Here is a 27,489-nt window from a genome sequence, read left to right on the forward strand (position 1 = left end):
CTCATTTTTTTTAATACTGAACATTCTAACAATTAAGAAATATGCTTTACTGTTTTCATAGTACACTACCCCAATCTGAGCCTTTAAAACTCTTACCTAGTACCCTTTAAGTATTAGCTCAAACGGCACATTTGGCAAAAGCCTTCTTAGGGCACTTCTTCCTCATATCCCTTTTGGCTAAAACTGACCTTTCTACATTGTAAAACTCTTTTATGGCAGTTCCTTACATCACTAAACTATGAACTTAATAGGGCATTAGTAACTGGGGCTGTTTATATCATTGACCCTCTAGCACCTGATACATAAATTGACTGAGTAAGTAGTTGTTGACTGACTCAAATATCTCATATGAATTTTATTTTAGCTATTAGTGCACATGACTTACCATTCCACTCCATTTTAAAATACTTGCAGAGAGGGCTTGTAATTTATAGATAACATAGCACACAGTTTCTGGTATACAGTATGTTTTCAATATACAGTTATGAAAAAGAAGGAAATAATGAATATATTCAGAATAAAGGAAATATACTGAGTAACATTTTTTTTCACAATGAATAACAATTTTTTTATTCATGGATAAATGCCTAAGTCTTTTATTTAAAGTATTTTCCAACTTTAGTAAAGAAAAACACATACTAGTTCTTAAGATTGAAAATTAGATTAAATTTTTTACTGAATTGTTTTTGGTTTCCCTTAGGAATTTTTAAACAAGTTAAAAAACACTCAATTCAACACAGGCCAGGAGCAAATAACATATCAAAATATAAAGTGTCTTTTTTATATCAGTTCTTCAAGGAGAAATATTGTGTTGAGTAAGGTATTTCAAGCATTAGCTTTTAAATGATGAATTGCTATTAAACTAGAAACTGAGAATTTTAACAGTTGATTTACTTCACAGGCAAACACCTCAGTAGCAACCCAAACCAAAAGCAAAAATAAAAATATCCTTCAAAAAGAAACACAGAGAGAGGTTTCAGTGGAAATTAAAACAGATTAAACTCCTGTAATTAAAGAATCTAACATACTGAAAATTTTATATGTGGTGATCTGTTGTTGATTAGAACCAATGTTTCAGAGTCCTTCTCATTAATTTGCAGTGGAAGTTAATTTCAATATATGATTGATAGAATCATGTGATTTTGGAGCTGGAAGAGATTGTATCGTAGACTCATATGCATAGGTCAGAAAACTGAGGCACCAAATCATTTAACTGATTTACTGAATACTGGCAGAGCTCACCACTAAACAGTTATTTCTGCCACATAAATGGATGAAATTTCCCATTAAATTAATTTTTTTATTTCTTATATATACCAGAAACATTAAATTCAAATAAAGTATATTTTTAATAAATTTTGATTTAATGTAATTGCCTTTTATAGGCATTATTTTTCTAGTATCTATATGCAAGGACATAAATATGAATTTAAAATGAATTAAATTAAGTATGAAAAAATTTAAAGTATTGAACTAAATTTCTAAACCAAATTCCTGATTGCAATTTTTGGAAAACCCACCAAAAGAAAACAAAACCTTCCTTTTTTTCTTTTCATTCAAAGTGTTACTATTTCTATTCATAATAAATAAATTTGTCATTGTTTACCATTTGTTAGGATTTATGTTAAGTGCTTTACACAAGTTCTCTCACTTAATCCTCAGAACAAATCTATAAAGTATATGCTATTATTCTTTCTATTTCACATTTGAAGAAATGGTATCTTACAGAGAAAATATAACTTTCTTTCCTGTGCTAACACAGCTAGTAAATGTAGATTCTAAGATTTAAACTCAAATCTTTTTGACTCAGGAAGCAATGTTATCAAGTTCACTTCATTTTCTCCTTCTATATTTTTCCTCCTCCTTGTTTTCTTGCTTTATTTCCTTTTTTTTTTACCATAGTCAAATATATTTGACATGATATAAATATAGGGCATTGCTTATAAGGCATATAGAAATGTTTTGTTAATTTATAGCCTATTCCTCTCTTACTTTTCCAATTTGTCTACATTTACCAATTGGAGTTCTGCAAAGTTATATCATTTTTTAATGAGCTGACCACTTGTAAAATTTGTGTTTGCTCAACAGTACTTTCCACTTAAAATTGCAGTTTTCTCTATATAGCTTAGCAATAATTTTTTGGTTATCTCAAGATGAGAGTTCAAACATATAGTACAGGTATGTCAATAATAAATCTAAATCTTGCAGGAGATGAAATATTTTAATATGATGAGTCAAAAGAAAAGAACAGGAGTACTGTTGAATCACATATGTTATAACTGAAAATAGGGATCTGATAGATTTAGGACAATATCAGTTGAAAAAGATAAAATCAACAAGATTGATTATATGACACACGTTTCAATATAGGATGATTTGAATAGGAAAGAATTAATAAAAGTCTTAAAATACAGTTGAATAAATCATCTAGTTACAATGGTTGAATGAAAGTAAAATATAAGGAATTGAATTACATTTAGATTTTTTTCTACATTTTTAAAATAAAATTTTGGTTACTTTAAGTGTTTTCCCCCTCCGTCACTGGGCTAGTTATCCTTAGGCAACTAGTACCTCCTGCATAGTGATAATCAAAGGAGTGATCCAATTTTTAGAATATTATTTTATTTTTAACTTATTATAGTAATATAGTTTATATCAAATACAGTTTAAATAAAATAGAAAGAGAACCGCGGGTATATAATATAATTGGATGACTTATGGATTCAGTTAATAAAAAATCATTTACCCAGAACCTATCATAGAGCCCTTTGCCAGGAACTGGCAAAGTTTAGTAAGGTTGGTCTCTGGTCTCTAATATTTCACACGCAGTAAAGTAGCTTTGGCATTTCAAGCATTTTTGCCCTTTGAGAATTTCCTACCACAGTGATTTGCAAATATACCTTTCATTTGCTTGATTGCCCAGCAGCAAAACAAACACACACACACGCACAAACACACACAGATTTTTTGTTCTTAAAAAACTCCTTTCCAGTCACATGTGTAGATGTGTCACCTGTGATTTTCCTTATCCATTTTCATGATTTTAGAAAACATTTTTGGAATAAACATAATTTAATAATAATGGTAATGCCCCTACTTTTCTTCCTCATATCTAGCCTTATTACAGATATTGGTAAAAGGATAAAATGTTCCTCACATAAATTCTAACTGCTAATATTCTCCAGCTTCAGATTATAGAGGAATTGAGAAATTGTACTCTTAATTAATCTTTCTCTAAAAATATGCCTCGAAACCAAGAACTCTTCCCTCTTCTCTATGCCTATCCTTCTGCATCTCCAGACAGGTCCTTATTAAACCCACCGCCAGTGCTGGAGTATGAAGTTTCCCCCAAATAACTAATTTTCTCATGGGTGAGTAAAAGAATATATCATGAGATCAAAACCATGCATTCAAATATCATGAACACTTTGGCAGAGAAATTATAAATGTTAAGAAACATCCACAGAACTTAAACCAAGCTGGAAGGAAAAGATGTTTGCTACAATACCAAGAAGCTCGTAACAGTGTCCTGATTTTAAGATTTGGTGAAGTCCTCTTCTGTAATGTTCAGACTGAGAGAGAAGAACTAAAAACTAAGCACAAGTAAATACTCATTAAAAACATATATACATTTTTGTTAACACAGAAACCCTTCAAGATACTAATAGTATGGAAACATTATCTTTCACAAAATCTAACAGGCAGAGCCACCTCTGGTACCTAGGGCACATAGTGTTTGGGAAAAAGATACAATCTGTGCCAGGACAGGGCTTGTCAAGTAAGGATTGGCTGACAGGTCTAAAGAAAAAAAAAAAAAAAAAAAAAAAATATATATATATATGTATATGTATACATATATATAAGTATATGATTTGTTTCTTGGATTTTTTTTTTTAACCTACCAGGACTTCTGCTTCCAAACTGATCAATGCCCTGCATCCTACAAGTCATTTGGGCCAGGGACAGCATACTTAATCATATCCAGTGATGAATGAAACTACGGCTTTTTGTTCCAAATAACCAGCACAGAAATGGCCCTTACCCAATCTTTTTTTACCAACCTGAGAATTCTCATGGATTTTTTTTGTAGAGGATAGGTCAGGGAGCTGGGCTAGTCTTACACAAGAGAAAGCTGGGGGCTATCCCAGCATGAAACTGGGGGAGATGAAGCTAAAAAGTCATCTAAATCTTCTCAAGAAGAGAGAATTATCCTTCAGTGCAGCGGTTCTCAAACAGGGGTGATTTTGCTTTCCAGGGGCAATGTCTGGACATATATTTGGCTGTCACATTGCAGGTGAGTGGGATGTGCTATTGGTATCTAGCAGGTAGAGATCAATGTTAAACACCCCCCATGCATAAAGCAGCCAAGAATTATTGGTCCCAAATGTCATAGTGCCAAGGTTAAAGTTGAGAAAACTTACCTTACTGAGATATAAAAAGGAAACTAACTTTTGCATTGGGAGATTGTGTAGAATCAGAAGTGTTACCAGGGAAGTGGCTTGAGCACCTTTCTGGAACTTCATTGTGCTACAGGACTCTGTTCTGGACTTGAAACCCAGCAAAGCACATGTGTAATAATGTCCAAGCAATCATGTCCATTGCTGCACTGTGTACAGTGGGAAAATGATGGGATAACTCAAATATCAGTCACAGGGGTTTGGTTACATGAATCATATTGCATGTATATCCATACAAGGGAATATCATGTCGTTAAAAACAAGTTAAATGGATCTATATGTATTAACATGCAAAAATGTTCATTAGATATTGAGTAAATAATGAATTCTGTTATAAAAGTGTGGGTAATGTGATCATATTTTATTTAAAAATGCATATTTATGGGCTTCCCTGGTGGCGCAGTGGTTGAGAATCTGCCTGCCAATGCAGGGGACACGGGTTCGAGCCCTGGTCCGGGAAGATCCCACATGCCGCGGAGCAACTAGGCCCGTGAGCCACAACTACTGAGCCTGCACGTCTGGAGCCTGTGCTCCACAACAAGAGAGGCCGCGATAGTGAGAGGCCCGCGCATCGCGATGAAGAGTGGCCCCCGCTTGCCGCAACTAGAGAAAGCCCTCGCACAGAAACGAAGACCCAACACAGCCAAAAATAAATAATAAACAAATAATAAATAAAAATGCATATTTATAATGCTCATTTAAGAAGTTAAAAGAGAAAGTAGTTTTGAGGTGGCATAGATTGACTAGAATTACCACAATTATGTTTTATATTTAGCACAGAGGTTATATACTTAGATTTATCATAAATGATGCCAAATAAGCATCAATTACATGATAGAAGCTAATGAGAAAAGCTCCCACAAAACCAAACTCAAACCTTTCAATTTATATGTTTTTGAGAATTTGAGTTGTTTAATCATTCCTTACATACTCATTCACTCATTTATTCTTTAAACAAATATTTTACTTAATCTCTTATGATGAGTCATGCCCAAGACTAGGCTCAGAGAATACAGTGGTGTAGAAAAGAGACAAAATAACTGTCTTCATGGAGTTTATTGGGTTGTGGGTGTGTGGATGCGTGCGTGTGTGTGCACTTTTGCTGTGTGCGTGCACTCTTGCTGTGTGCATAAGGGATTTGGTGACCTTAGAAAAGATTCTCTTGCATTAAACCACAGCACCCTGTTGTTAGGCACTAATGTCTCTGAATTTTAGGGGAAAGCCCTAAAGAGCTACGATTCTAAGGTTTTGCCTAAAAAAAACCGAAAGCCTCTTTTTGTTGCTGAAAACAAGCTGGTGGTGACTGAATTGACTTGTGGAGCAGGTGCTGTTTGCAAAGATTGTTGCTATTGGAAACTTCCTCTTTGGCCTTTGCTTCATTATGAAACCACCAGAACAAATCCTTCTGAAGCTGTTGTTATCAGGCATTACATTCATGATGCTGCCAAGATATGCAGAACTCTTCCTCAGTGCTTCTCTAAAATAAACCCTCTGTCCTCTCTTTCGGTGGCTACATCTCACTCAGCTCATGTGCCTTACGACTGGGTTAGCTGTTCTTTCTTGCCAGAATTCTAATTCAGTCTGTAAAGCGCTGCCCAGAAAACAATAGCTCTCTGTTGGTGTTCTCTTTAATTTTCCTTCTTCTTAGCTTTGAATCTAGATTAAAAATATAAAATAACAAGTAAAATAAAATAAATTAAAGTCTTAAACTCATTTTTATATCATTACACGTTTTAAAACTGCAAAAAGGATTGACATTTTATGGTAAACAAGCAGGATTTGATTTCCTATCCAACTCAGTTGTACGATTTAAAAAATATTTTCCTCATCAGTAACTAAAAGAATCAAAATCATCCTACATACAAAAATCTTATTAGGAGTCAGATAGAAACACTCAGTGAGTGTGATTTCAGCAAACTCTTCAGGGCTCTGAGGATTAGCAGGCGGAGTGTCGTGAATATTATTCTTTAATTTAAATGTCATCATTCATGGTCCTAAATTTCTTAGGCTCAACAGATTAGAATAATATGAAAAAAACGTTGACATTCATAATTTTAATGGTAAATTAATAAATACAATATAATTTAATTGTCATTAAGGTCTTCTGTGTCTTAATCTATTTTTAGTCTTTAACCCTAGACTTCCAAAATGGGAACTATTAATTAATTACTATTAATTCAAAATAAAAATGGGACAGTATAACTTAGATTTACCTGGTAATATTATTTGTACTTTTATGAAAAAAAAAAATTCAAAAGGCAAAAAAAATACTAAAAGGCAGGTATGCCACATGTTTTTTGTCTCCAGAAAAGGAAAAGTGATGTGACCTTTTGTGTTTTCCTTTTTCTCTTAGCCACCAGAAAGTGTTTAGCCAAGCATGCTTAAATCATGTTTCTCAAAACAGCAAGTGCTTTTGTGGCTTATATACGATCTCTGTTATGCCTTGTTCTTAAATGCCATATTTAGACTTAATTCTGTTTCCTATGCTGTCACCAGTCTTTTTGAAAGTTTTTGTGTGGCGTCATTTTATAAATGAGAATATTATATATGTAATTTGAGACAGCTTTATGGACCAGCATGATTGTTAGAATCTCGTGCTCAAAAGGCTCCTGTGATTGGTGTTTAATGCTCTGTGATCACCGTCTCAAAATTCTTAATGATTTTATCTTTGAATTTGTGTTTTATAATTAAAGCCCACTGGGACAATGGAGCATGTGCTGAAGGTTTGGAGAGTCTGCACTTGTACAGTTTGCCTCCCTGCCTCCCTGTCTTTCTAGGATGGGTTATAGGCCTTTAGCTCCCTACCACCTGGTGCCCCTGGCCCTGCCTGGCCTTCCCACTCCCACCCCTGCTCTGGGCCACTGATGCCTTCTGCACAGCCGGTCCATCATGTCATTAGCAGAAGGAGGCTCACATTGCACCTTTGTTCTCCACCCCTTTGTGGGGTCTGGGTGCAAGAGTGGGTGGGGCTGCTTGGAGTTGGCTGTACTCATGGAGTCTTGGGGCAGAGCAGGGCAGCAGCTAACCCTTTCCTAGACTGGCGATACAAGGCAGATTTGGCAAGCACTTGACAGGGGCCTCTTACTCACCCCTAATCCAGGAAGCAAACACATTCCAGAGTGGAGGTCGCAATTTCTTGAGGGTTGTTCTGTCACTTGGGATGGCAATGAGATGATGGAAATGGGAAATTGATTTCTCTATCCCTAGCTCTGGCATTTTCATTTTTCACTAGGCCCACAAATTATGTATCTTGCCCAGTATGTGATAAATTCACATTTTATAGTTTATTCATTCTTTCATTTATTCAATAAAATTATTATCTTTGCACCTAGCATTATGTTAGTTAAAAACTATGATAATATCCAGTTGAGTGGCACTGTGCAGAAAATATACTCTCAGTCCAGCAAGCCTGATAAATTAGAGATTTCAGTAACCATATATAGGAGTATAAATTTCAAATATTATGTTAAAAATCTCGATCCTATAGGATGGCTTCTCCATGATTATTTAATTCAGGTTAAAAGAGGTTACCATATCAGAGTTTTTTACAACATAATAGCATATTAACCTGGCCTTTTCGAGTCTAAATGGCAGTTTCTGAGCCATATGTATAGAATGTGTAATAAGTAACTGATCATAATCAGGAACTGCCAGTATGTGGTTTAAATATGCTTATGTTTTATCATTAAAAATGAGCATGATAACGAATTTTCCCTACTTTTATATTAAGTATGCCATATGCTTACTATTTCTTTCCATTAAATACATGCCACATTAACTATCTGCTCTTCCAATCCAATATTGATAGTAATCAGTTGTGGAGACCCAGGTATACCAGCCAGTGGACTGAGATATGGAGATGATTATGTGGTTGGACAAAATGTTTCCTACATGTGCCAGCCAGGCTATACAATGGAATTGAATGGTTCCAGTATCAGGACTTGTACAACTAATGGCACTTGGAGTGGAGTAATGCCAGCTTGTAGAGGTATGATAATGATTTCTTCAATATTTATAAGTGATAACCACCAAATATTTTCTGCATTAATATGCAAATTTAAAGTAAATTTAAATAGTGTTTTTTTTTTTGTATTGTTTCACTTTTTTTTTCTGGTACCAAAATTGAGTGCTTTAAACCATATAGATAATAACATATAAGATTTTAAGACATTGTAACAAAAACATTATATCTCATTGTAAGTAATGATAATGAACTGTCATACAACCAAAATAACAAAAATATCATGTTCTGTGATGTGTAATCACTATCATCATTCATATTGATTGATGAATACTTAAAAGAGAATATAACCATAATGAACTAGAACTTTAACTTGATTATCCACCTGGGTCAAGTTATTCATGGATGGGAAGAAAAACTTTCTATAATTTGAAAACAATCAGCCTGAACTGTAGAACTGTACTTTCTCTTAAAAGGTAAACCTGTTTCTTTAAAGAATGCAATCTAGAAGTAATATTTTAGTCAATATAGGCGTAAGTTTACTACTTTATGCTATTTGTTTTTCCATTGAAAATATTTTCATAATTTTTGCCAATTTTTTTATTATTTGTGAAATACTGTAGATACAATGTCAGATAATTTATATTGTTTTATAGTAATACTGATTGTTAATCATTGAGATTTCTCATTAGGGTGCATCTCTAAATGCGTATGAATTGCCAGTTTACTATCTCCCTGACGTAATCTAACACAAAAGAATAATACCAATATGTGTCTTTTCTTCTTGATTGTACAGTTTCCTAATCAGATCACTATAAATATACAGTTAGTCTGTGAAAATATATGAACGGACATTTTATATTTTAGAAATTATTTCATATATTATTAATTGATTCTGATAATGACAATGTTATACAACTCCCAAAATTTATTTATATATGTTGCTAGTCATCAAAATAAAATCATTCCTCATTTTTAGATTTTGTAATTGGTACCCCTATTTTTCCCTTCACCTCTGTCACCTTATCTAACCCATCTTTGCTCAAGGACAACTTAATTTTAAAAATGAATGTTTAAAATTTTATAATGCATTTAGAAACTATATAATAAGTTTTAGTATATGACTCTAAGTGGTTGATAGAACCAATTTGAATATTTTAATGAGATACATGATCTGTGTTTTCAAAAATGTCACAGAATTACTCCCAAATTCCTTGCTACAATGCTGACACTTTATATAGCCAAACAACCCAGCTCTTCAGTCTTTCTAAATGTCACTGGAAAATAGTTTTATATAAAACCAGTAATTTATCATTTGCAGTATACTGGATAGAAGGTCACCCTCTCTTTGCCTTCCCTTCAATGTCAGAAAGCTTGTTATTTTGTAAGAGAATATCTGACAACCAGTAGCCATTATGTTGCCAAGAAGTAGTCACATCCTGGAAGGACTAATTCCAGGGATGTTTCAGGAATACTACCAGGAGAATAAAACATGCCACACCATATTGTCCTCCAAAAGGTTAAATTAGCACATATGCCTCTTCTAATGATATTTATGTTTTTAACACCAGGATATTTCAACAGCTGTGTCTAATCATTTTTAATGTAATTACAGCTGTTACCTGCCCAACTCCTCCCCAGATTTCTAATGGAAGGTTGGAAGGAACAAATTTCGACTGGGGCTTTAGTATTAGCTACATCTGTTCTCCAGGCTATGAACTATCCTTTCCTGCTGTTTTGACCTGTGTAGGGAATGGTACCTGGAGTGGGGAAGTACCACAGTGCTTACGTAAGTATACTTTCCATACTTAAAATTACATGTTTTCACTCTCTTAGAGCTACTTTACTGTGATTACAGCTGTTACATAATTTTTTTTCAGATTTTGCTAGGACAAATATGAGATTGTTAAGTCTTTCCCATGCATAATTAAAATTCAATTAAAATCAGCATTTACCAGTGTAGCTATTTTTAATGCAATCCAACCATTATGTTTCTTCTGCTCTAACTTTTAGGCTAAACTGCTTTGTTTGCAAAACACACTATACATTTTACACATCTTATTTTTTTGGGTGATGTCCTCTACTCAGGTTTATGTTCCTTAAAGGCAGAGATTTTTGTTTTTGTTCACTGTTGTACCTCTGGTATGTAGTGCGATCCTTGGCAGGTATCAAACTTAGAATGCTATAGTAATTAAGACATTACAGCATTGGTGCAGGGATAAAAAGTAAACCAGTGTTAGAGAATAGAGAGCACAGAACCATTTATTGACACTTGATGTATTATAGAACAAATCAGTGGGGAAAGAATGGACATTTCAATTAATGCGATAATGCAATTCGTTTACACACGCGCGCACACACACACACACACACACAATCTTTGTCTCACACCAAATAACAAATCAATGTCAAATCATTAGGGAATTAAATATAAAAGTTTTAAATATTACAACACTACCTAAATGACCTTGAAGTAATAAAGGATCTCTTAAAATGTGATGCAAAAGCTCCACCATTACTGAAAAAGTGGAAAAAATAAGCTACATTATTAATTTTAAATTTCTCATTTCAAAAGGCCAATCATAAACCTGATAGTTTATTTGAAGAGCTTCGTATTAAGTGATTGCAAATACTAGGCATGCATACCACCATTTTGCTGGCCCATCAGATCATTCATTATCACATTTGCTACAGAGAGTATTACTAACCAGTTTTATTGAGCATGAGAGATAAAACTAATTTACTTCTGCAGTTGTAGTCTGTTAGACTTCAATTTATACAGCATCTAAAGAAGCTCCTTCTAGGTAATATGATTTATTAGAGTGTGTTCCAAGCCTCAAGGCTGATGTCACACAAATTAACCCTTAAAATTCTGATGCTAAGGATCATCTTAAAACAGACCAATGTGTTCTGAATGAGACTAGATATTCTATAGCTACTTCAGAACAAATAGCGACAAGTGGATTTTACAGAGATGAGTTTATGGTAAAGTTTGTTTGATATGAATGAAGAAATCTCAATCAAGAAGTTTCTTGATATAATGTTTTATTTTTTGATCTATTAAAATGCAAATAATAATAAAATACTTACTATAGACATTTAAATTGTAATAAATATCCAAATATAATAAGGCTCACTTTGTCCCAGTTGCTTTACATATATTATTTTTAGTACATAGAACTCCTGGCTAAGTATGTTTAGTCATGACATTTTAATAGATAATGACACAGGCTCAGAGAGGTCAAATTGTAAGGACACTGGGTAACTCTACCATCATTTAGGGGACCAGCTACATTATTGTGTGTGCCTAAAGTCATATTACTAGTAAATGGCAGAGTATGAATTCCAGTTCAGAGAAGGTAGACCTAAGAGACAATTCTCTTATCCATTGAATAGCCAAATTCAATAATTTTAGGTATTTAACAAAGAAGAAAATCTTTTCTCGTTAAATCTGTTCAAACTATGCCTTTTTATCTTAAAGTTTATATCACTGTGAACTGAAGCCTTTTGAAAATAAACACTGTGTCTTAAGCCTCTAAACCTGACACCAGTAGGTTGTTTGGTTTAGTACATGAAAATCTAGAGATAGAAACAGATTGAATGATGGGGGGACTGGGAGGGGGGATTGAAGAGTTTATGTGGTTGCATCTCTCCTCCTTTCTTTTTTTCATTGAATAAAGATAAGATTCTGAGTTGAATGACTCAGCAGAAATATGCTAGAGAAACATTTCAGAAGTAAATTATAAAATAGCTATGAGATAACTTAGTAAGAGAAATGATTGCTAAAGCCGAAATACCCATTGATAATGTCCACTGAGGAAATATCCATTGAATTTAAAACGTGCTAGAGATACGAAGACTAATAACACAAGGAGCCTGGCCTTTGGGGTTTGATATTATGTTGCTAGAAGTGCTTGGATGCCAAGTACCACTAAGGCTTACAATACCTAAGAAATGGTGAAAATTAAAACAAAACACAATAAATAAATATTTATTTTACATGTGTTACTATACTTTGAACATTTCCCCAGTTTATTTTATTTTAATATTTACTTTATGATTACTTTTCATCTTAACTGTTTTAAAAGAAAAAAATATTTCTAAAAAGAGGCTTCAAAGTCCAAGTTTCTCTTAGAGTCTTGAATTTCAGGGAAGGTCTTTGAACACTGAGTTTGAGACTAAGGTATTCTATAAATAAGGAATTCATTTATTCCAGGTTTCCTGGAGCAATTCTTGTTTATTCTGTTATCCTGGTAGGTGTCCTATCCAGTTAGAATCCTCCTTTTACTCTCAAAAGTGTCTTGGTTTGAATGATGCATTTTATAGTCACTCAACCTATAACTATCTTAAGACTACATTTATACTTAAAAACATTTGGTTATTTCTGTTTGCTTTATAGGGGAATAAGCTTTCAGGTGCTGAATCTGCAAATTTAAAAATTGAGTATACTTTTAAAACATAGTTAAAATAGTAAATTTTATGTTATGTATTTTTGACTACAGTAAAAAAAAAATTGAAAACATGCTATATGTACTTTGCCTCAGTTATCCACTAGATTTGAAGCCATCTGATCTCATCCTCTCCTACACTTCTGCGTGCTTACTCTGCTCCAGTCTCACCAGCCTTACTCTTCCTCCAGCATGCTAGATTTGACCCAGCACAGGGCTTTGGCAATGCTGTTTCCTCTATCTGCAATGTTCTCCCTTGCGATATCAACAAGGCTAAATGTTTTTTTCCTCCAAGTCTTTTCTCAGTGAGAGACACCCATGCTACCTTATTAAAATCCGCTACCACTACTCACCATCTAGCACATCCACACGTACAGTCCTGATCTCCTTCGCCCACACTATTTTTCCCCATGGGACTTATTATCGTCCCATATACTACCATTTTTACTTATTAATTATGTTTATTGTTTGTTTGCTTTCCTCACAAAAGCATAAACTCCACAAGTGCAGGAACCTTAGTTTGTTTACTAATAAGTGCAAGCACCTAATATTACCTAGAATAGTGTCTGTTTTTTAGTACTTTAAAAATATATGTTGAATGGAATCATCTAGTCAATTTGTTTAGAACTATTGTCAAGTTGATTTCTTCAGTGATTGTAGAACATTGAGATTCCTTGGTTTTGTATGGATCTGGATTCTGATGGCCTTCTTTTCTCTTTAAAAAACTAACCCCCTCCCCCCCCCCCCCGCCAATATTTTGAAGAGGAAGACAACTGAATACTCGGATACTAGGATACGTGATCCGAGTGTTCAACAGAGCACGTATCATTGAAACAAATAACTATATCTTTTATATACATTAAAAAAATACATAGCAATCTGGAGAGTATATCCTAGACCATTATGGTTGTTTGTTTCTGATAGAGCTATCTGTGAATCACATGCCTTTTCAAGAATACACTCCAACTTTGTAGCCTATATGTACAAATATGTGGTTTGATTCTGGTCAATATAGAACACAAAAATACCGAAAAGTCTACAATTGTTAAGGTGGTCTACTAGGTGGAAAAATATTTGGATCAGACTAATTTTTAAAAAATATTATGCTGAGTTGAATATTCAGCATTTATTCATGTAGACAAAAGCTAAACAAATTTTCATTGGGATAGATTAACATGGATAGCATGTCACTTTAGTGCAGTATTTCAGTTATTTTCATCATTTTTCTGAACTGTTTACTCTGATGAATCTAAATCACTGTATAATTGTCTTTCTTTTCACTTCCAGCGAAGTTTTGTGGTGACCCTGGTATACCTGCCCAAGGGAAAAGAGAAGGCAAAAGCTTTATATACCAGTCAGAGGTTTCATTCAGCTGCAATTCTCCTTTCATATTAGTGGGATCTAGCACCAGAATATGTCAAGCAGATGGCACTTGGAGTGGTTCATCACCTCACTGCATAGGTAATATTAATTAAAGATTGATAATGCTCAGTAATTTGGGAATTAATAGATAGTAGGAAGGTTTAATGTTTTTCTTTATCCTATAAACTATAGTTGGCTAAATGTGAAAAACAAATGTAAAATATAGAAGCCATTGGAAGGCACTGAAAATTAATGTTGTTAAACATATATTATTTTTAGCGCATAAAACTTCTAGAATAAATGCTTAAAATAGTTTCCCTGTTTATCAGTAAAATGAAAAAGAAAAAAGCTTCCAGATTAATATCATGAAATATCAGTACTAACATTTGTATAGAGCTTTATAGTTAATAAAGCATATTTAAGTGAAATTAGACTTCCTTCAAAAATATTAAAAAGATACTTTGATTTCAAAATGGCTCTAAGTACATTTCTGTAATCCTAAATTTTGTGTTTTGTTGTCATGTTTTTTATTGAAGTGTAGTTGATGTACAAAATTGTGTAAGTTACAGGTGTTCAGTATAGTGATTCATAATTTTTAAAGGTTATACTCCATTTATAGTTATTATAAAATATTGGCTATGTGTCCTGTGTTGTACAGTATATCCTTATAGCTTATTGTATATATAGTAGTTTGGACTTCTTAATCCCCTACCCCTATTTTGCCCCTCCTTCCTTCCCTCTCTCCATTGGTAACCACTAGATTGTTCTCTATATCTGTGAGTCTGCTTATTTTTTGTTATATTCACTAGTTGTTGTATTTTTTAGATTTCACATATAAGTGATATCATACAGTATTTGTCTTTCTCTGACTTATTTTGCTTAGCATAATACCCTCCAGGTCCATCCATGTTGCTGCAAATGGCAAAATTTCATTCCTTGCTATAGCTGAGTAGTATTCTATTCTCTCTCTCTATATATACCATATCTTCTTTATCCATTTATCTGTTAATGGACATTTAGGTTGCTTCCATATCTTGGAAATTGTAAATAACACTGCTATGAACATTGGTGTATATGTATCTTTTTGATTTAGTGTTTTAGTTTTTTGGGGGGGTATATACCCAGGAGTGGAATTACTGGGTCATAGGGCAGTTCTGTTTTTAGCTTTTGAGAAACCTTCATACTGTTTTTCACAGCAGCTGCACCAATTTACATTCCCACCAACAGTGTATGAGTGTTCCCTTTTCTCCTAAAATTAAATTCCACATTGAATAAACTAACCAAATAACCTGTCATACAAGCTAGCCAAATCAGAGACTACCAGCCCTACCATTTTTATGCCTGAAGCTCCTACAGGTGTCAGTGAAAAATGCAAATAACTAAGTCCTGTTTCTGGAAAAATAATTATTTCTTGAAGGGAATATTACCCTACTTGATATTATAACTTAGTAAAGTCGTTGAGCAAATGTTTTATGTATGTGTTCCTCTTTCATATCCTTCATTTGCCCTTAACTTTTTATTCACAGAGTTAGTTGGATGTCAAGTGCTTTTATATTAGAAGGGTTCAAAGTTCAAGAATTGCATAATTCATATAAACTGCAGTCTACCTGAATTTCCTGCTTTAAGATTAGCAGGCTTCTGTTCATGGAGATACGTTATTAGATTTTACTCTTTATTATTACCCAGGGCCCTTTCATTAAACCCTAGATGTCTTAAAATTATTCTATGTGGGAGAAATATACATTTAAATAAAACTGTAAATTTTAAAGGAATATCACGTTTTTAATCTTTATTTTAGAACCCACCCGTACCTCATGTGAAAACCCAGGAGTGCCACGTCATGGATCTCAAAACAGTACATTTGGATTTCAAGTGGGTACATTTTTATCATTATTTTTTTCCAGTTTTATTGAGATATAATTGACATACATCACTGTATAAGTTTAAAGTGTACAGCACAATGGTTTGACATATATATTGTGAATGATTACTGCAGTAATTTTAGTTAGCAATCCAGAGAGTATGTCCTCCATTATCTCATATACATACAATAAAAAAAAGCAAAAAAGAAAAAAAATTCCTTGTGATAAGAATTATTAGGACCTACTCTCTTAACAACTTTCCTATATACAATACAGCAGTGTTAACTATACTCATCACTGTTGTATATTACATATCTAGTACTTACATATCTTATAACTAGAAGTTTACACCTTTTCACTACCTTCCTTCAATCCTGCCCCCTGCCCCCGCCACTGCTCTGGTAACCACAGATCTGATCTCTTTTTATGTGAGTTCGGGTTTTTGCTGTTGTTTTAGATTCCACATAGAAGTGAGATCATATTGTATTTGTCTTTCTGTTGTCTGAGTTATTTCATCAAATGGATGCTTTAAATATTTCCATTTAATATAAGCTAGATCAAAAGGCTTTGGTTCATGTGCACAAATCCTGTGAATGCAAACAGAAAAAAAAGTCATGCTTATATCTGCATTCAAAAACACCTTTTAAAAAAGGTAACAGGAAACGAAAGAGTGGAAATAAAAAGAAATTAGAAGGAATATATGCTTCAAGATATAGCCTGACCATGAGGATAAAATAAAATTGGAGAGAGCTGTGAGCATAGGAAAATCTGTAAGCAGTAGCTAGTATGTAAGAGAAATATTAAGTGAGGGAGTAAATGGGTAACCTCTACAGGAAGATATGGGGACAATGAGGAAAAGTGTAGATGAAAGTGATCCAGGTGACCTCGGCCTGCAGCAGTTTAAAGCAGGATTTCGGCTCCCCACCAGAGATGGAGGTCAGGCAGCGGCAGTGAGAGCGCGGAATCCTAGCCACCAGGCCACCAGGGACCAGTGGCCAGTGACAAGGCCCTGGCCTGTCAGCTATGAAGAAATGAATTTCCACATAAGACAGAAAGTAGTGAAGCAACTGAAGTGTTTATTAGGAGGAAAATGAGCACAGAATGTGTGGATAGACACACGGGCGGGCTCAGAGAGAGAGATCCGCATCCTCATGGCAGTTTGAATCAGTTTTATGGGGCATTTCTTCCGGGTTTCCTTTGACCAGTCATCTTGCTTTGCCTGGTTCTGAGTCCGTATTTGGTTTATCTCAGGGTCCTCCCCTGTGTGCGTGCGCATCTCTCAGCCAAGATGGATTCTAGTGGAGAGGGCTATGGGTAGTTGGCATCACTTACTATGGGGTGGCGCCCCCCTCCCTTTTTGACCTCCAAGGAGCCTTTCTGCGCATGTGTAGTTGGGGAGGTCTCCTTGACTTCGAGAATGAGGAAAATGTGGTCTCTTATCTTCTATCTGGGAAGGGCCCAGCCCCCTCCATCATCCTGCTTTTATGGAGTTTCTGCTATTATGGAGCTTCTGTCCATAGGAGAGAACCTGTTCAGCCTGAGGCCCATCTATCTCCTGCCTCAAAAGAGGTTTAAAGAGAAACTTCTGAGACAAAGAGTTACCAAATATATAAAAATGTGGTTATTCAAGAAGGCAATAAGACTAAAAGACTTTTTTCTTATAATATGTATATAATACTAAAATAATTTTTAAACATTTTCATTGATGTGGGAAATTTCTGAAAAAATAATTTAACTGTAACCTATTATTATACAACACATAGTTGGATTGTAATATTAGAATTCTTTAACATGCCCAGTCACGTGTGGCTGACTTTCTTTTCTCTCTTATTCCAGTTTAGATTTTATGTAGAGATTCAGCAAGATTTTCACTACAGGGGCCTAAGGGGAGCCAAAGTGCATACCAATTCCAAAAGGAAATAGCCAGTTTACATGCTACCCAATTGCCTTGTGTCGCAGGGTTTTCTAAATTGTGCTATTTTGTGTGGAATTCAGTGTGAACCCGAAGAACATTCATTTCTAAAGGAAGTACTCATAACAGGTGCCATATATTTGTTGCTAAAAATAGTTTCCATTTATCTACAGTTCAGGCACAGTATGAACATTGATTTGATAGCTTTTCCAATTCTTCCTGTTTGCCTCAGGCCTGTCTAGGCAATACAAAAGTGTGAAAAAGCATCTCGGTCTCTATTATGTTGGTGTTTTCAGAAAACTTTAGATTCATGTCTCCATAAAATGCGTTATCAGTTGATCGAGATCTTGAAAAATGAACTAGCTAAACAGTATTAGACCTCATCATATAGACCAAGAAACTGAAACAGAACATGACTTGGCTTTGATCACAGAGCAAGTCAATGGCAGTATTTTTACAGAATACAGAGTTTTGATGTCAGTGTCTGTACACTAAATCAGATGATTTTCTGAAGAATCTGAGTCCTTTTTAGGAAATACCCTTTGAGATAATGGAAATTGAAATAAATAAGATTGAGTTTAGAATAGTCACCCAATGAAATGAATAGTCATTCACTCTGAATTTTAAGAATTCTATTATAATCATTGAAAAATGTTATCACAAAGTTAAACTAACCCTGAATTCATACTATTCAGCTAATAAACATACATTAGATCATTATAGTCTATCTAGATAAATATGAATAGACTAGATTTCAGATGTAGTAAAATCTAATAAAATTGTATAATCTCTATTAATCTCTATTAAAACTACAAATGATATACTGAGTATGTTAAATTAGGGGTGTCAACTTTCATACATGGTTATGGCAGATATGTGCGTATGTCTGTATATATACTTATTTTATATATTTATATATAAATTATGTTTGCTAAACCTGTATAGAGTCAACAGAATTTAAGAAGTTATGTAATTCTAACTAATATCAATTTATAGATGGATTCCAAATAAATATGGCCTTATATAACTAGAAAAGACTTTTCTACTGGTTGACCAAAAACTCTTGCTTACAAGTAAGAAAAATTATTTTGAGCTAGCTTAAACCTAAAGGCATTAAAAGCCATGTGTAGGTGTGTCCCAGGCCACAAGAGGAAGGATCTAGGTGAGACTCATCAAGCCTAGAATCTAGGAACTGGACAACAGTACTCAGTCTCTTACACTACTCTGTATTTATCTACTTCGTTTTCTTTGTCTGTAGATTGGCCATATGGCAAAGGGTGCATCATTTCTATTTACATCTCAGCCACATACGGCAAGTGATTAATTGTCGCAATCTCAGTTTCAAATATCCAGAGAGAGAATCAAAATGTTCCAACTTTTGTATCTACCTCTGGTTTGATCTAGTGACCAGTAGTGAGTTAAATAAAATCATAGCTATAGTTAACCCACTGCTGGGAGGGACAAGAGAAAGGAGAAAGTTATAAATTGCAGAGGCACTCTGCATTTCTTAATTTTCTCTTTAATGTGTTTATTTTGTTCACTCTCCTTTTCTATAAAGATTTATATAGTAGATTTTTGGACATTGATATAATTACTAAAATATAAGAATATATCACCTGTTGCTAGAGATGACAAAAACTCTAGTGTTTGAAAAAAGTACTCAAAGTAATTTCTCTTTTTATCTAAAATATTATAAACTGGAACAATTTTAGCTAAAAATATATTAGTAGTAAGGAGAGTAAGTATCAAAATGATTGATGCAACATCCAGATTAATTATGGAGGAAATGCCAAACACAAATATTTCACTAACTGCTGTATTACTCTAAATTGAGCTCTGGGGTTTGGAAGACACATTACACTGATTTAGGACTTGTTACGTAAAATTATTATAAATATAAAATATTTTTAATCTGATTTTAGATATTTAATTCCAAGGTATTAAACATAAGATATTTAACCCTACCAAAATAACCATTATGAAAAAGTTCTGTCTTGACTACAGAGACTACAAAAGCATTCTTGATTGAGGGGTAGGGAGACAGAAATAACTAAAGACAACATGATCAACTATTTGTGACTGTTGACACCTTTCATTCTCTGGCTTCTGTTTCCAAAAGCAAGTCTGGACCACCCAGTTTTATAGATACAGGACCCTGGGTACAACAGTAGCCATCTTGGCAACCACAGTTCACCCTACTGTTGAATGTTTCATGAACAACCATATTACCCGAGTAGGTGGAGAACACTGAAGAAACCAAACAGCTTATTAGCTACCTGACTTTAAAAGGAATGTCCTAGGTATTCTATCTAGGGAGTTATCTATTGTATCTGGCAAACTTGACAGTAATCAGTTACCTAGACAACCGTGCCCCGCATCTCTTTTAAGTCAACTCGGTGTTATGTCACATACCTTCTGCTAATGTTTAAAAAATTCATCTTGACATGCTCAGATGTGTTTGGCAATCACTAGTGTGCTGGGTGCCGAACCACTTCTCTGTAAATGTAGCATCCAAGTGACAACAGCAGCAGAGTAATGGACCTTGCACAAAGCTACAGCATGCCTGAAACAAGACTCCAACAAGTAATAATTAGCTTTTTTCCCTTTCACCACTGACAGTGCTTGTCTAACTAAAGAGCTTCCCAAAGCAGAGAGAGAAGCCATGTAGAGAATCCAGACATCATTCAGAGTCAGCCCTGGCTGAAATGTAGTCTTATAATGGAAACACTTCTATTCTTAGAAGAAAAAAGGATTGGTTATAAAGTAATGCTAGAAGCAGTTAAAAAGATAAAGGCAAACCATACTGAATAACTTTGGGTTATTTTTAAAAGGAGTAAATATAGTTCTTAATAGGGGAAAAACATCTATCACAGAAAAAGTTTACAGCTAATATTTTTACAAAAATTTTACAGTACACTACAAGATGAAAACTTCTTTCAAGGTGGAATGCTTTAGAGAGCAAAGGCTTGGCACAGTCCTAGACCCATGTAAGAGCAGCAATTACTCTTATGCAAAAGTTATCTTTAGTGTAGTCAGTGAGAACCAGAATGTTGATATTGTAATCAAAATGTCAGGATTAGCTGGAGCAGTCTGGGAGAGCCCAAGATATTCAACACCATTCTACATTGACCATTTCTGCAAAATAATCTAAACGGACACCTACAAGCAGCTTCCTTGGGTATCCAGATACCAGGGTCAACCTTGTACCTCTGAAAAGAGGTTCATCTGATGACTCTTAAGTACATGTGTATTAGAATTTGTGTATGTGTATATACAGCTCACATTTACATATGTAACGACATAGACTCTCTTCTAGAAACCCACATAAGCTGACAGTTGCTGAGCCTTTACAGCTTTTAAAATTTGAAGGTTGGGGATTAGAGAAATAAGAGAGGCTGTTCATTGACTATTGAAGTGATCAAAGATATAAATTAAGTACCATTTTAAAACTTTGTTCCTATTTATCAAATGGTTACTATCTACAGCTGTAGTACTTATTAACTTATTAAAAATCATGTTAAAAAAATCTAACTCATAAACGGTTAGCTAATACTAGACTAATAATACTAATACTAGACTAAGACTAATGCTAGAGTGTTCAAAAGCACTCTAAAAGACATTTTATTCATATTTTGGAGAAGAAAATATTTACATGTTTAATTAAGTTAGGCTACCTGTAAAGTACTGTGTGATATAATATCAATAAAGTACTTAACATGGCACTTTAATGTTTTATTTAAAACCATATATCATGCACTTTTAAACTTCAGTATTGAATATTGACTGGTGTGTAGAATTCAATTTCATAGTTAAAAAGTAATTTGTGACTAGAATAGAACTTTTTCCCTGGTATTCACAAAACCGTTTTGCCATTTCAGCTTCAAAAGAAGAAAAAATGTGCCTTTGCAGCTCTAAGCATATCTGTAAAGAAATACAGATTCTGTTGAGTAGCCTCTGAAACTTGGCTTTCTTACATTTGGTTGGTTCATATGACAATCCCTGTGAAATGAATGGAAATATGATTTTAGATTAAATGACTTTTCCAAAATAAAAAATACAAAACAACCATGGTGATTATGTATGGCTTCCAGTCTATAATTGAAATAAGTACATAAGTACATTGAATGAGGCAGGTGTGTTACATAGTGTTTTATTACCTTAAATGGTGAATATCATAACATGAATTTTAAAACAAAAAAGTAAAATTAAACATTTAAAATTAAAGTCTTCTGATTACTTTTTAATAAAACTGATAAAACACCTTAATTCTGTTTTTCTCATTCAGGAAGCTCAGGGCCCAAAATTGATGCTCAGTCAGTGAAAATCCCTTGCACCTCATCTTAAGTATATGTGTTATCCTTTCATTTTTATGATCCTGCCTTTCTACTTAAATTTTATTAATTTTAATGTATTAAAATTTTATTAGAAGCTACCTCAACTTTTCTTGGGTAAAGTATTTAATATAAACATAATAAAAATACTAATGTAAAATAGTTGTTTAAAATATATTACAGAGGGAGCATATGAATATTTGATGCCTTTAGTATATATATATTTTGATAAGTTGCTAGGAACCATACTGCATACTCTAGTTAAGCAAATATTTGATATTGAAAATCAGACACACAAAAATACAGTGATGAAAATTCTAGCAAAGTAAGAGTAATTTGCTATAAAACATCATGAAAGGGGAGATAGATCTTATTCAGAATGTTTTAAATTTCTAAAATTTTGATTAATCATATGATTAGATCTCTAACTTCATGACTAAGGAACTGAACTGTAACATTTAAAAGAGGGAATAAAGAGTTAAAGAAGGTAAGTCATATTTACTAATTAGACATGTCTTATAATTTTATAATGCATTTGTAAACAACATGCTAATTTGGGGTAATTTAAAGAAAATTTTATTTAACCATTAACTGCAATTAAAACTTGATATGGATTTTTTAAAATCTTGATATAAAAATAATTTTTAAAATTAATATTTACATTGTATATAATTGCTTATACAAATAGCACTTTTATTAGTAAATATTGGCAGGAAAATTGTACATAAATTATTTTACAAGAATTTTTAAAATTATATAATGGAAAATTTTATAATGTTACTTATTTTTCTACAAATATTCAAATTATATTATTTATGTTAGAAATTATTTATAGTCAGAGGAATTTACATGACAAGTTGGAAAAGGATGGAGAGATATGTAAAATATACTATTAAGTGGATTTATCACTGGCAAAATTATTAATTCACTAATATTTAGAGAAAATTTTGATGATTTGAATACAATGCTGAATAAAAATCAGTTACTAAATTTGTATAACTCTAGGTATCTTAAATATTAGGTATAAGTATTTGTGCATTTGACAAAAATTTTGTTATTAAATGTGTTAATGATATATAGAAAAACTTTAAATAGATTTTAGTTCTATGGTATCTGGTTAATATGTAAAGCAGTATTTATTGTGATTTCAGAAAAGATTACAGACATGAGGAAAAAGTCTTAGAAGTAAAAAAAAAAAAGTGTATGTAATCCATCATGTTTCTCATTCCTTACTAATATAAAGGTTGATGAAATAACCCAAATGTACTCTTCAAAGAACAAATAATGATTTAACTTTATGTTAATTAAAGTATGGAAGGAATATCACTACATTTTAAGAAACTGATAGACGTGTTAAATCTTTTTAAGTAATCAAATAATTTTATACTAAGTTCTTAGTCCCCATTCCTTCAGTTGCTCCAACATTTTCAAGACACTTTTCTAAGCTCTTGGTGTATATTGGTGAATAACATATGGTCCTTGGCTGAGAGGAGCTAACATTTTGGTGTGTGGGTCAGATGGAATAGATGATTTTATAGGATAGGTTGACAATATTGATAACATTGAAAGGGGCTAATGAAGCACATAAGAGACAGCTTTCCTAGTCTGCTTCCTGCAGGGAAAGCTTTCTAGAAATTTTGTCTGAGCTAAATCTTTTAGGGTAAGATCTAGGAAAAAATAGTTGGGAAATGCATTCTATGTGGGAGGGACAGTGTAAAAATATGCATGCATTATGGGAACTACAAAAATTCAATATTATATGAGCACAATTTGAGTAAAAGTAAGTGGTCAATGATGATGCTAGAGACAGCTAGTGATCAGTTTATGGAAGCTTTTATCCACCAAGTTAACATAATGTAACTTTATCCTATGCGGGATAAGCCAGTAAAGATTTTAAGAAGGATAATGATAAAGTAAAACTTTCATGTTGAATAAATCACTCTGACTTTAGAGTGAAAAATAAATTCAGTGGGGTCAAGACTGGAGAAGTGGAGACAAGTTAGATGATTATTATAATTGGCTATAACAGTAATTCTCAAAGTGTGATCCCTGGCCAGCAGCAGCAGTATTACCTGGGAACTTGTTGGAAATGTGGATTTTGGGGTCTCCCTCAGATTACCCAGTCAGAAATTCCTGAGGGGGGCTCAGATCTCTGTGTTTGGATAAGTCCTTCTGGTGATTATGTTATCTACTAAAGTTTGAGAACCATTGAGAAACCATGTTGAGGACTAAAACAAGATGTATACGTGGGAAAAGAGGGAAGGGGACAGTTTGAGAAAGATTTAGGAGATAAAATTGTCAGTCTCTAGTGGTAGATTAAATGAGGGGAGATTTATGGGTGAAGGCTGGCCATTAACTGAGATCTAGCCTAAAGTAAGATTGCTGGATTGGTAGAGGTGATGGGTTTTGTAGGGCCAGTTTGACTAAAGGATGGAATTGCAAAGTCCACATGATCAGTTGTATAAACTATATGAGGAAGTAAAAATCTGTAGCACCATATTGCACAACTTCAGGGAGTATGTGAATGGCATGCTCTGGAGCACAGTTTGAAGGATTATATTGAGTACAGCATGAAAAGTGCTCCCTGGAGTGGAGCAATGTAGTAGCCCTGGACAAAATCGGGCATTAAGAAGACAAGAGATCTCCTGGATGCAGAGATGATGCTGTCATGGAAGGCATAATATGAGATAACTGGAAGGATAAAGGTTGTTATAAGAGAATGACTATTAGAACTGAACGTTTCAAGTGTAGCATAGTTCTGGGTGATAACGAGAATATGAAAGATGGTGGAATATAGCTAGTCTCAAGGTCCAAGTGGAATCTTGTATCAAATTATGTCACATTAAGCTTAGCCTCATGTTGCTTTAGCAGGTGGGAGTAGTTACTAATGGGGAGAAAAGGAAACACAGTCTATGTGAAAAGCCCTAAGACAGCAATTGAACATTGTCAGACTCCATATGCTGGGGAAGGCTGAAGTGGCAGACTCTAAATACCCCTTGTCTTCTCCTCCGCCTCTAATCATTTAATAAATCCTGATGATTTTTCCTTTTAATATATTTTGAGTAAACAACTTCCTTCCCATGTCTATTGCCACAAGTTGGTCAAGCTTTATCCACTCAAATCTAAAATGGCAATTCAAGCCTCATAATTAGAATTACTGTTCATCATTCTTTTTGTTTCATAGTTTCTCTATACAGTCTTTAATTTTTCAAAGATATTATTTTCTACATAAAATTTAGTTGCTCTGAAAGCTTTAGCAACTTTATGCTTTTATTTTAAAAATTCAAATGCTATAGCCTGCTATTTGAGAGTCTTCAGAAACTGATTTTTATGTCTCTGACTTAATAATTATAGCTGGAATTTATTTAAAGCTTATGTTCCATGCCCATGTGGAGCGAATTATATATCCTATTTTATTTAATCCTTAAGTCGCAAGAGAAATAATATCATCTTTATATAGAGAGAGTTAAGTCTCAAAGAGGAGATATACCTTATTCAAGATCAGAGTCAAAGTTAAAGCCGAGTGTACACTCCTCTGGGGTCTGTTTTCTTTTTTACCTATATCTCACAGCTTTCCACTTTACTCCCAAATTCCCAGCTCACTGTGTAAATTATCTATGATAACCAATCAAAAGTGCTGTCATTTTTCCTAAACTATATGATGTATGTTTTAACCACCAGACATTTTCTTATAATATTCTTATCTTTTCTACTTATATCAATTGTTTTCAAATGTTAGTTTGCATTAAAATCACTTGGAGGGCTTTTTAAAACACAAATTGCTGGTTGCTACCCTAAGAGTTTCTGATTCAGTGGGTCTCAGCTAAGTTTCCAGTATTGGCATTTCTAACAAATTCCTAGGTTATGCTGAGGTTACTGGTCTGGGGACCACACTTTGAGAACCATTGTTCTATATATTTATCTAAATTACACATCCCTTAAAAGCTTAATGCAAATAGCATGTCTTCCATTGTATTTTTCTGTTACCAATCCAACCTTCAATAAACACCTTTATGTCCAATCTCATATTGCATTTACTGTCTTACATATTCACTGCCTCTTGTGTTGTTAGCTATCTTTATTTCCGTATCTGCCTTTATCCATCTTCATTTATCTGTCTTTATTTAACTCTCTGTCTGTCTATCTTATATTCATATGTAGCTTATTGGCCTTTTGGTATCATATATTTTCTTCAAATTACCATGGCAAATATTTGGCACCTATGTATACATTGTATTCAAGTATTTGATGATGATATGCACACAAAGAGATCTAAGTTTTTTTTCTTTCGTCTTTTTCCCCAATTTTATTTTAAATCAAATTTCAGTTTCTTTTCCTTCCAACCTCTACCTTGCAGAATTTCTTTTGAAAGCATTTTCTTGTCCATGTTTTTTTTCTATCTGTTGCTGTATTTGAAGTTGCATTGGGACATTTGTTTTTTTCTCTGTAATTTGCTATAGGTAGGAAGTGTTGTACAGTTCCACTGCAAAAAAGGACATCTTCTCCAAGGGTCTACAACACGTACTTGCCTTCCTGACCTCACGTGGAGTGGAATTCAGCCTGAGTGCATACGTAAGTCTTGTGGCTAAGAAAATTATACTTATGAAGGATAAGAATTTATATGCATTTTTTCTTCCACGTGTGAAAATAAACTTATATGTATGTAAAAGAGGTGTCACATTGTTTTTTTAGGTTATTATAAAATATAATTCATGCATATAGTGTTTTACTGCTACCCCCATGCCTAGTGGGGAGCATTATTCTTTAAGAAGTCAGAAGGCACAGGGCAAAATTTTGTTCTTTTTAAAAAGCTCTTGTAATTGCGTTCAGTTTGGTCACCAGATAATTTTAGATGATGATTATTTTTTAGGTTCATAGATCTGCACCTATGAATCTGAAGTACTTGTGAGATACAGGAGGCTCCAACATAGTAGTGACTCAATCTTTTTCACTTGTGAAACTCTCTGAGAACCTGAGGAAAACTAGAAATGTCCATGAAAGGATATATGCATGAATACCTTAACCAAAAATTTGAATACTACTTAGGATTTCCTGGAGCTTCTAAATGTGCACTGACCCTAAGTTGAAAGCACTTGCTATACAGATTGAATAAGAACAAAGATCACTAAACAGTCTTTTCTGAACACAGTTAGAAA

At 33.7% G+C, this 27,489-nt stretch overlaps 1 protein-coding gene across 1 annotated transcript in view; it reads left to right on the forward strand.

Annotated features, from left to right (window-relative positions):
* Nucleotides 1-27,489, forward strand: part of CSMD3 (CUB and Sushi multiple domains 3) — a 1,171,706-nt gene that overhangs the window by 1,117,867 nt on the left and 26,350 nt on the right. Inside the window, 5 exon segments of the mRNA XM_059902305.1 lie at nt 8,266-8,445; nt 10,034-10,207; nt 14,154-14,327; nt 16,027-16,100; nt 26,794-26,905. Coding sequence (XP_059758288.1) covers nt 8,266-8,445; nt 10,034-10,207; nt 14,154-14,327; nt 16,027-16,100; nt 26,794-26,905 — 714 coding nt within the window.

The sequence above is a fragment of the Balaenoptera ricei genome, chromosome 17 (assembly GCF_028023285.1).
Source record: "Balaenoptera ricei isolate mBalRic1 chromosome 17, mBalRic1.hap2, whole genome shotgun sequence".
NCBI classification, from domain to species: Eukaryota; Metazoa; Chordata; class Mammalia; order Artiodactyla; family Balaenopteridae; genus Balaenoptera; species Balaenoptera ricei.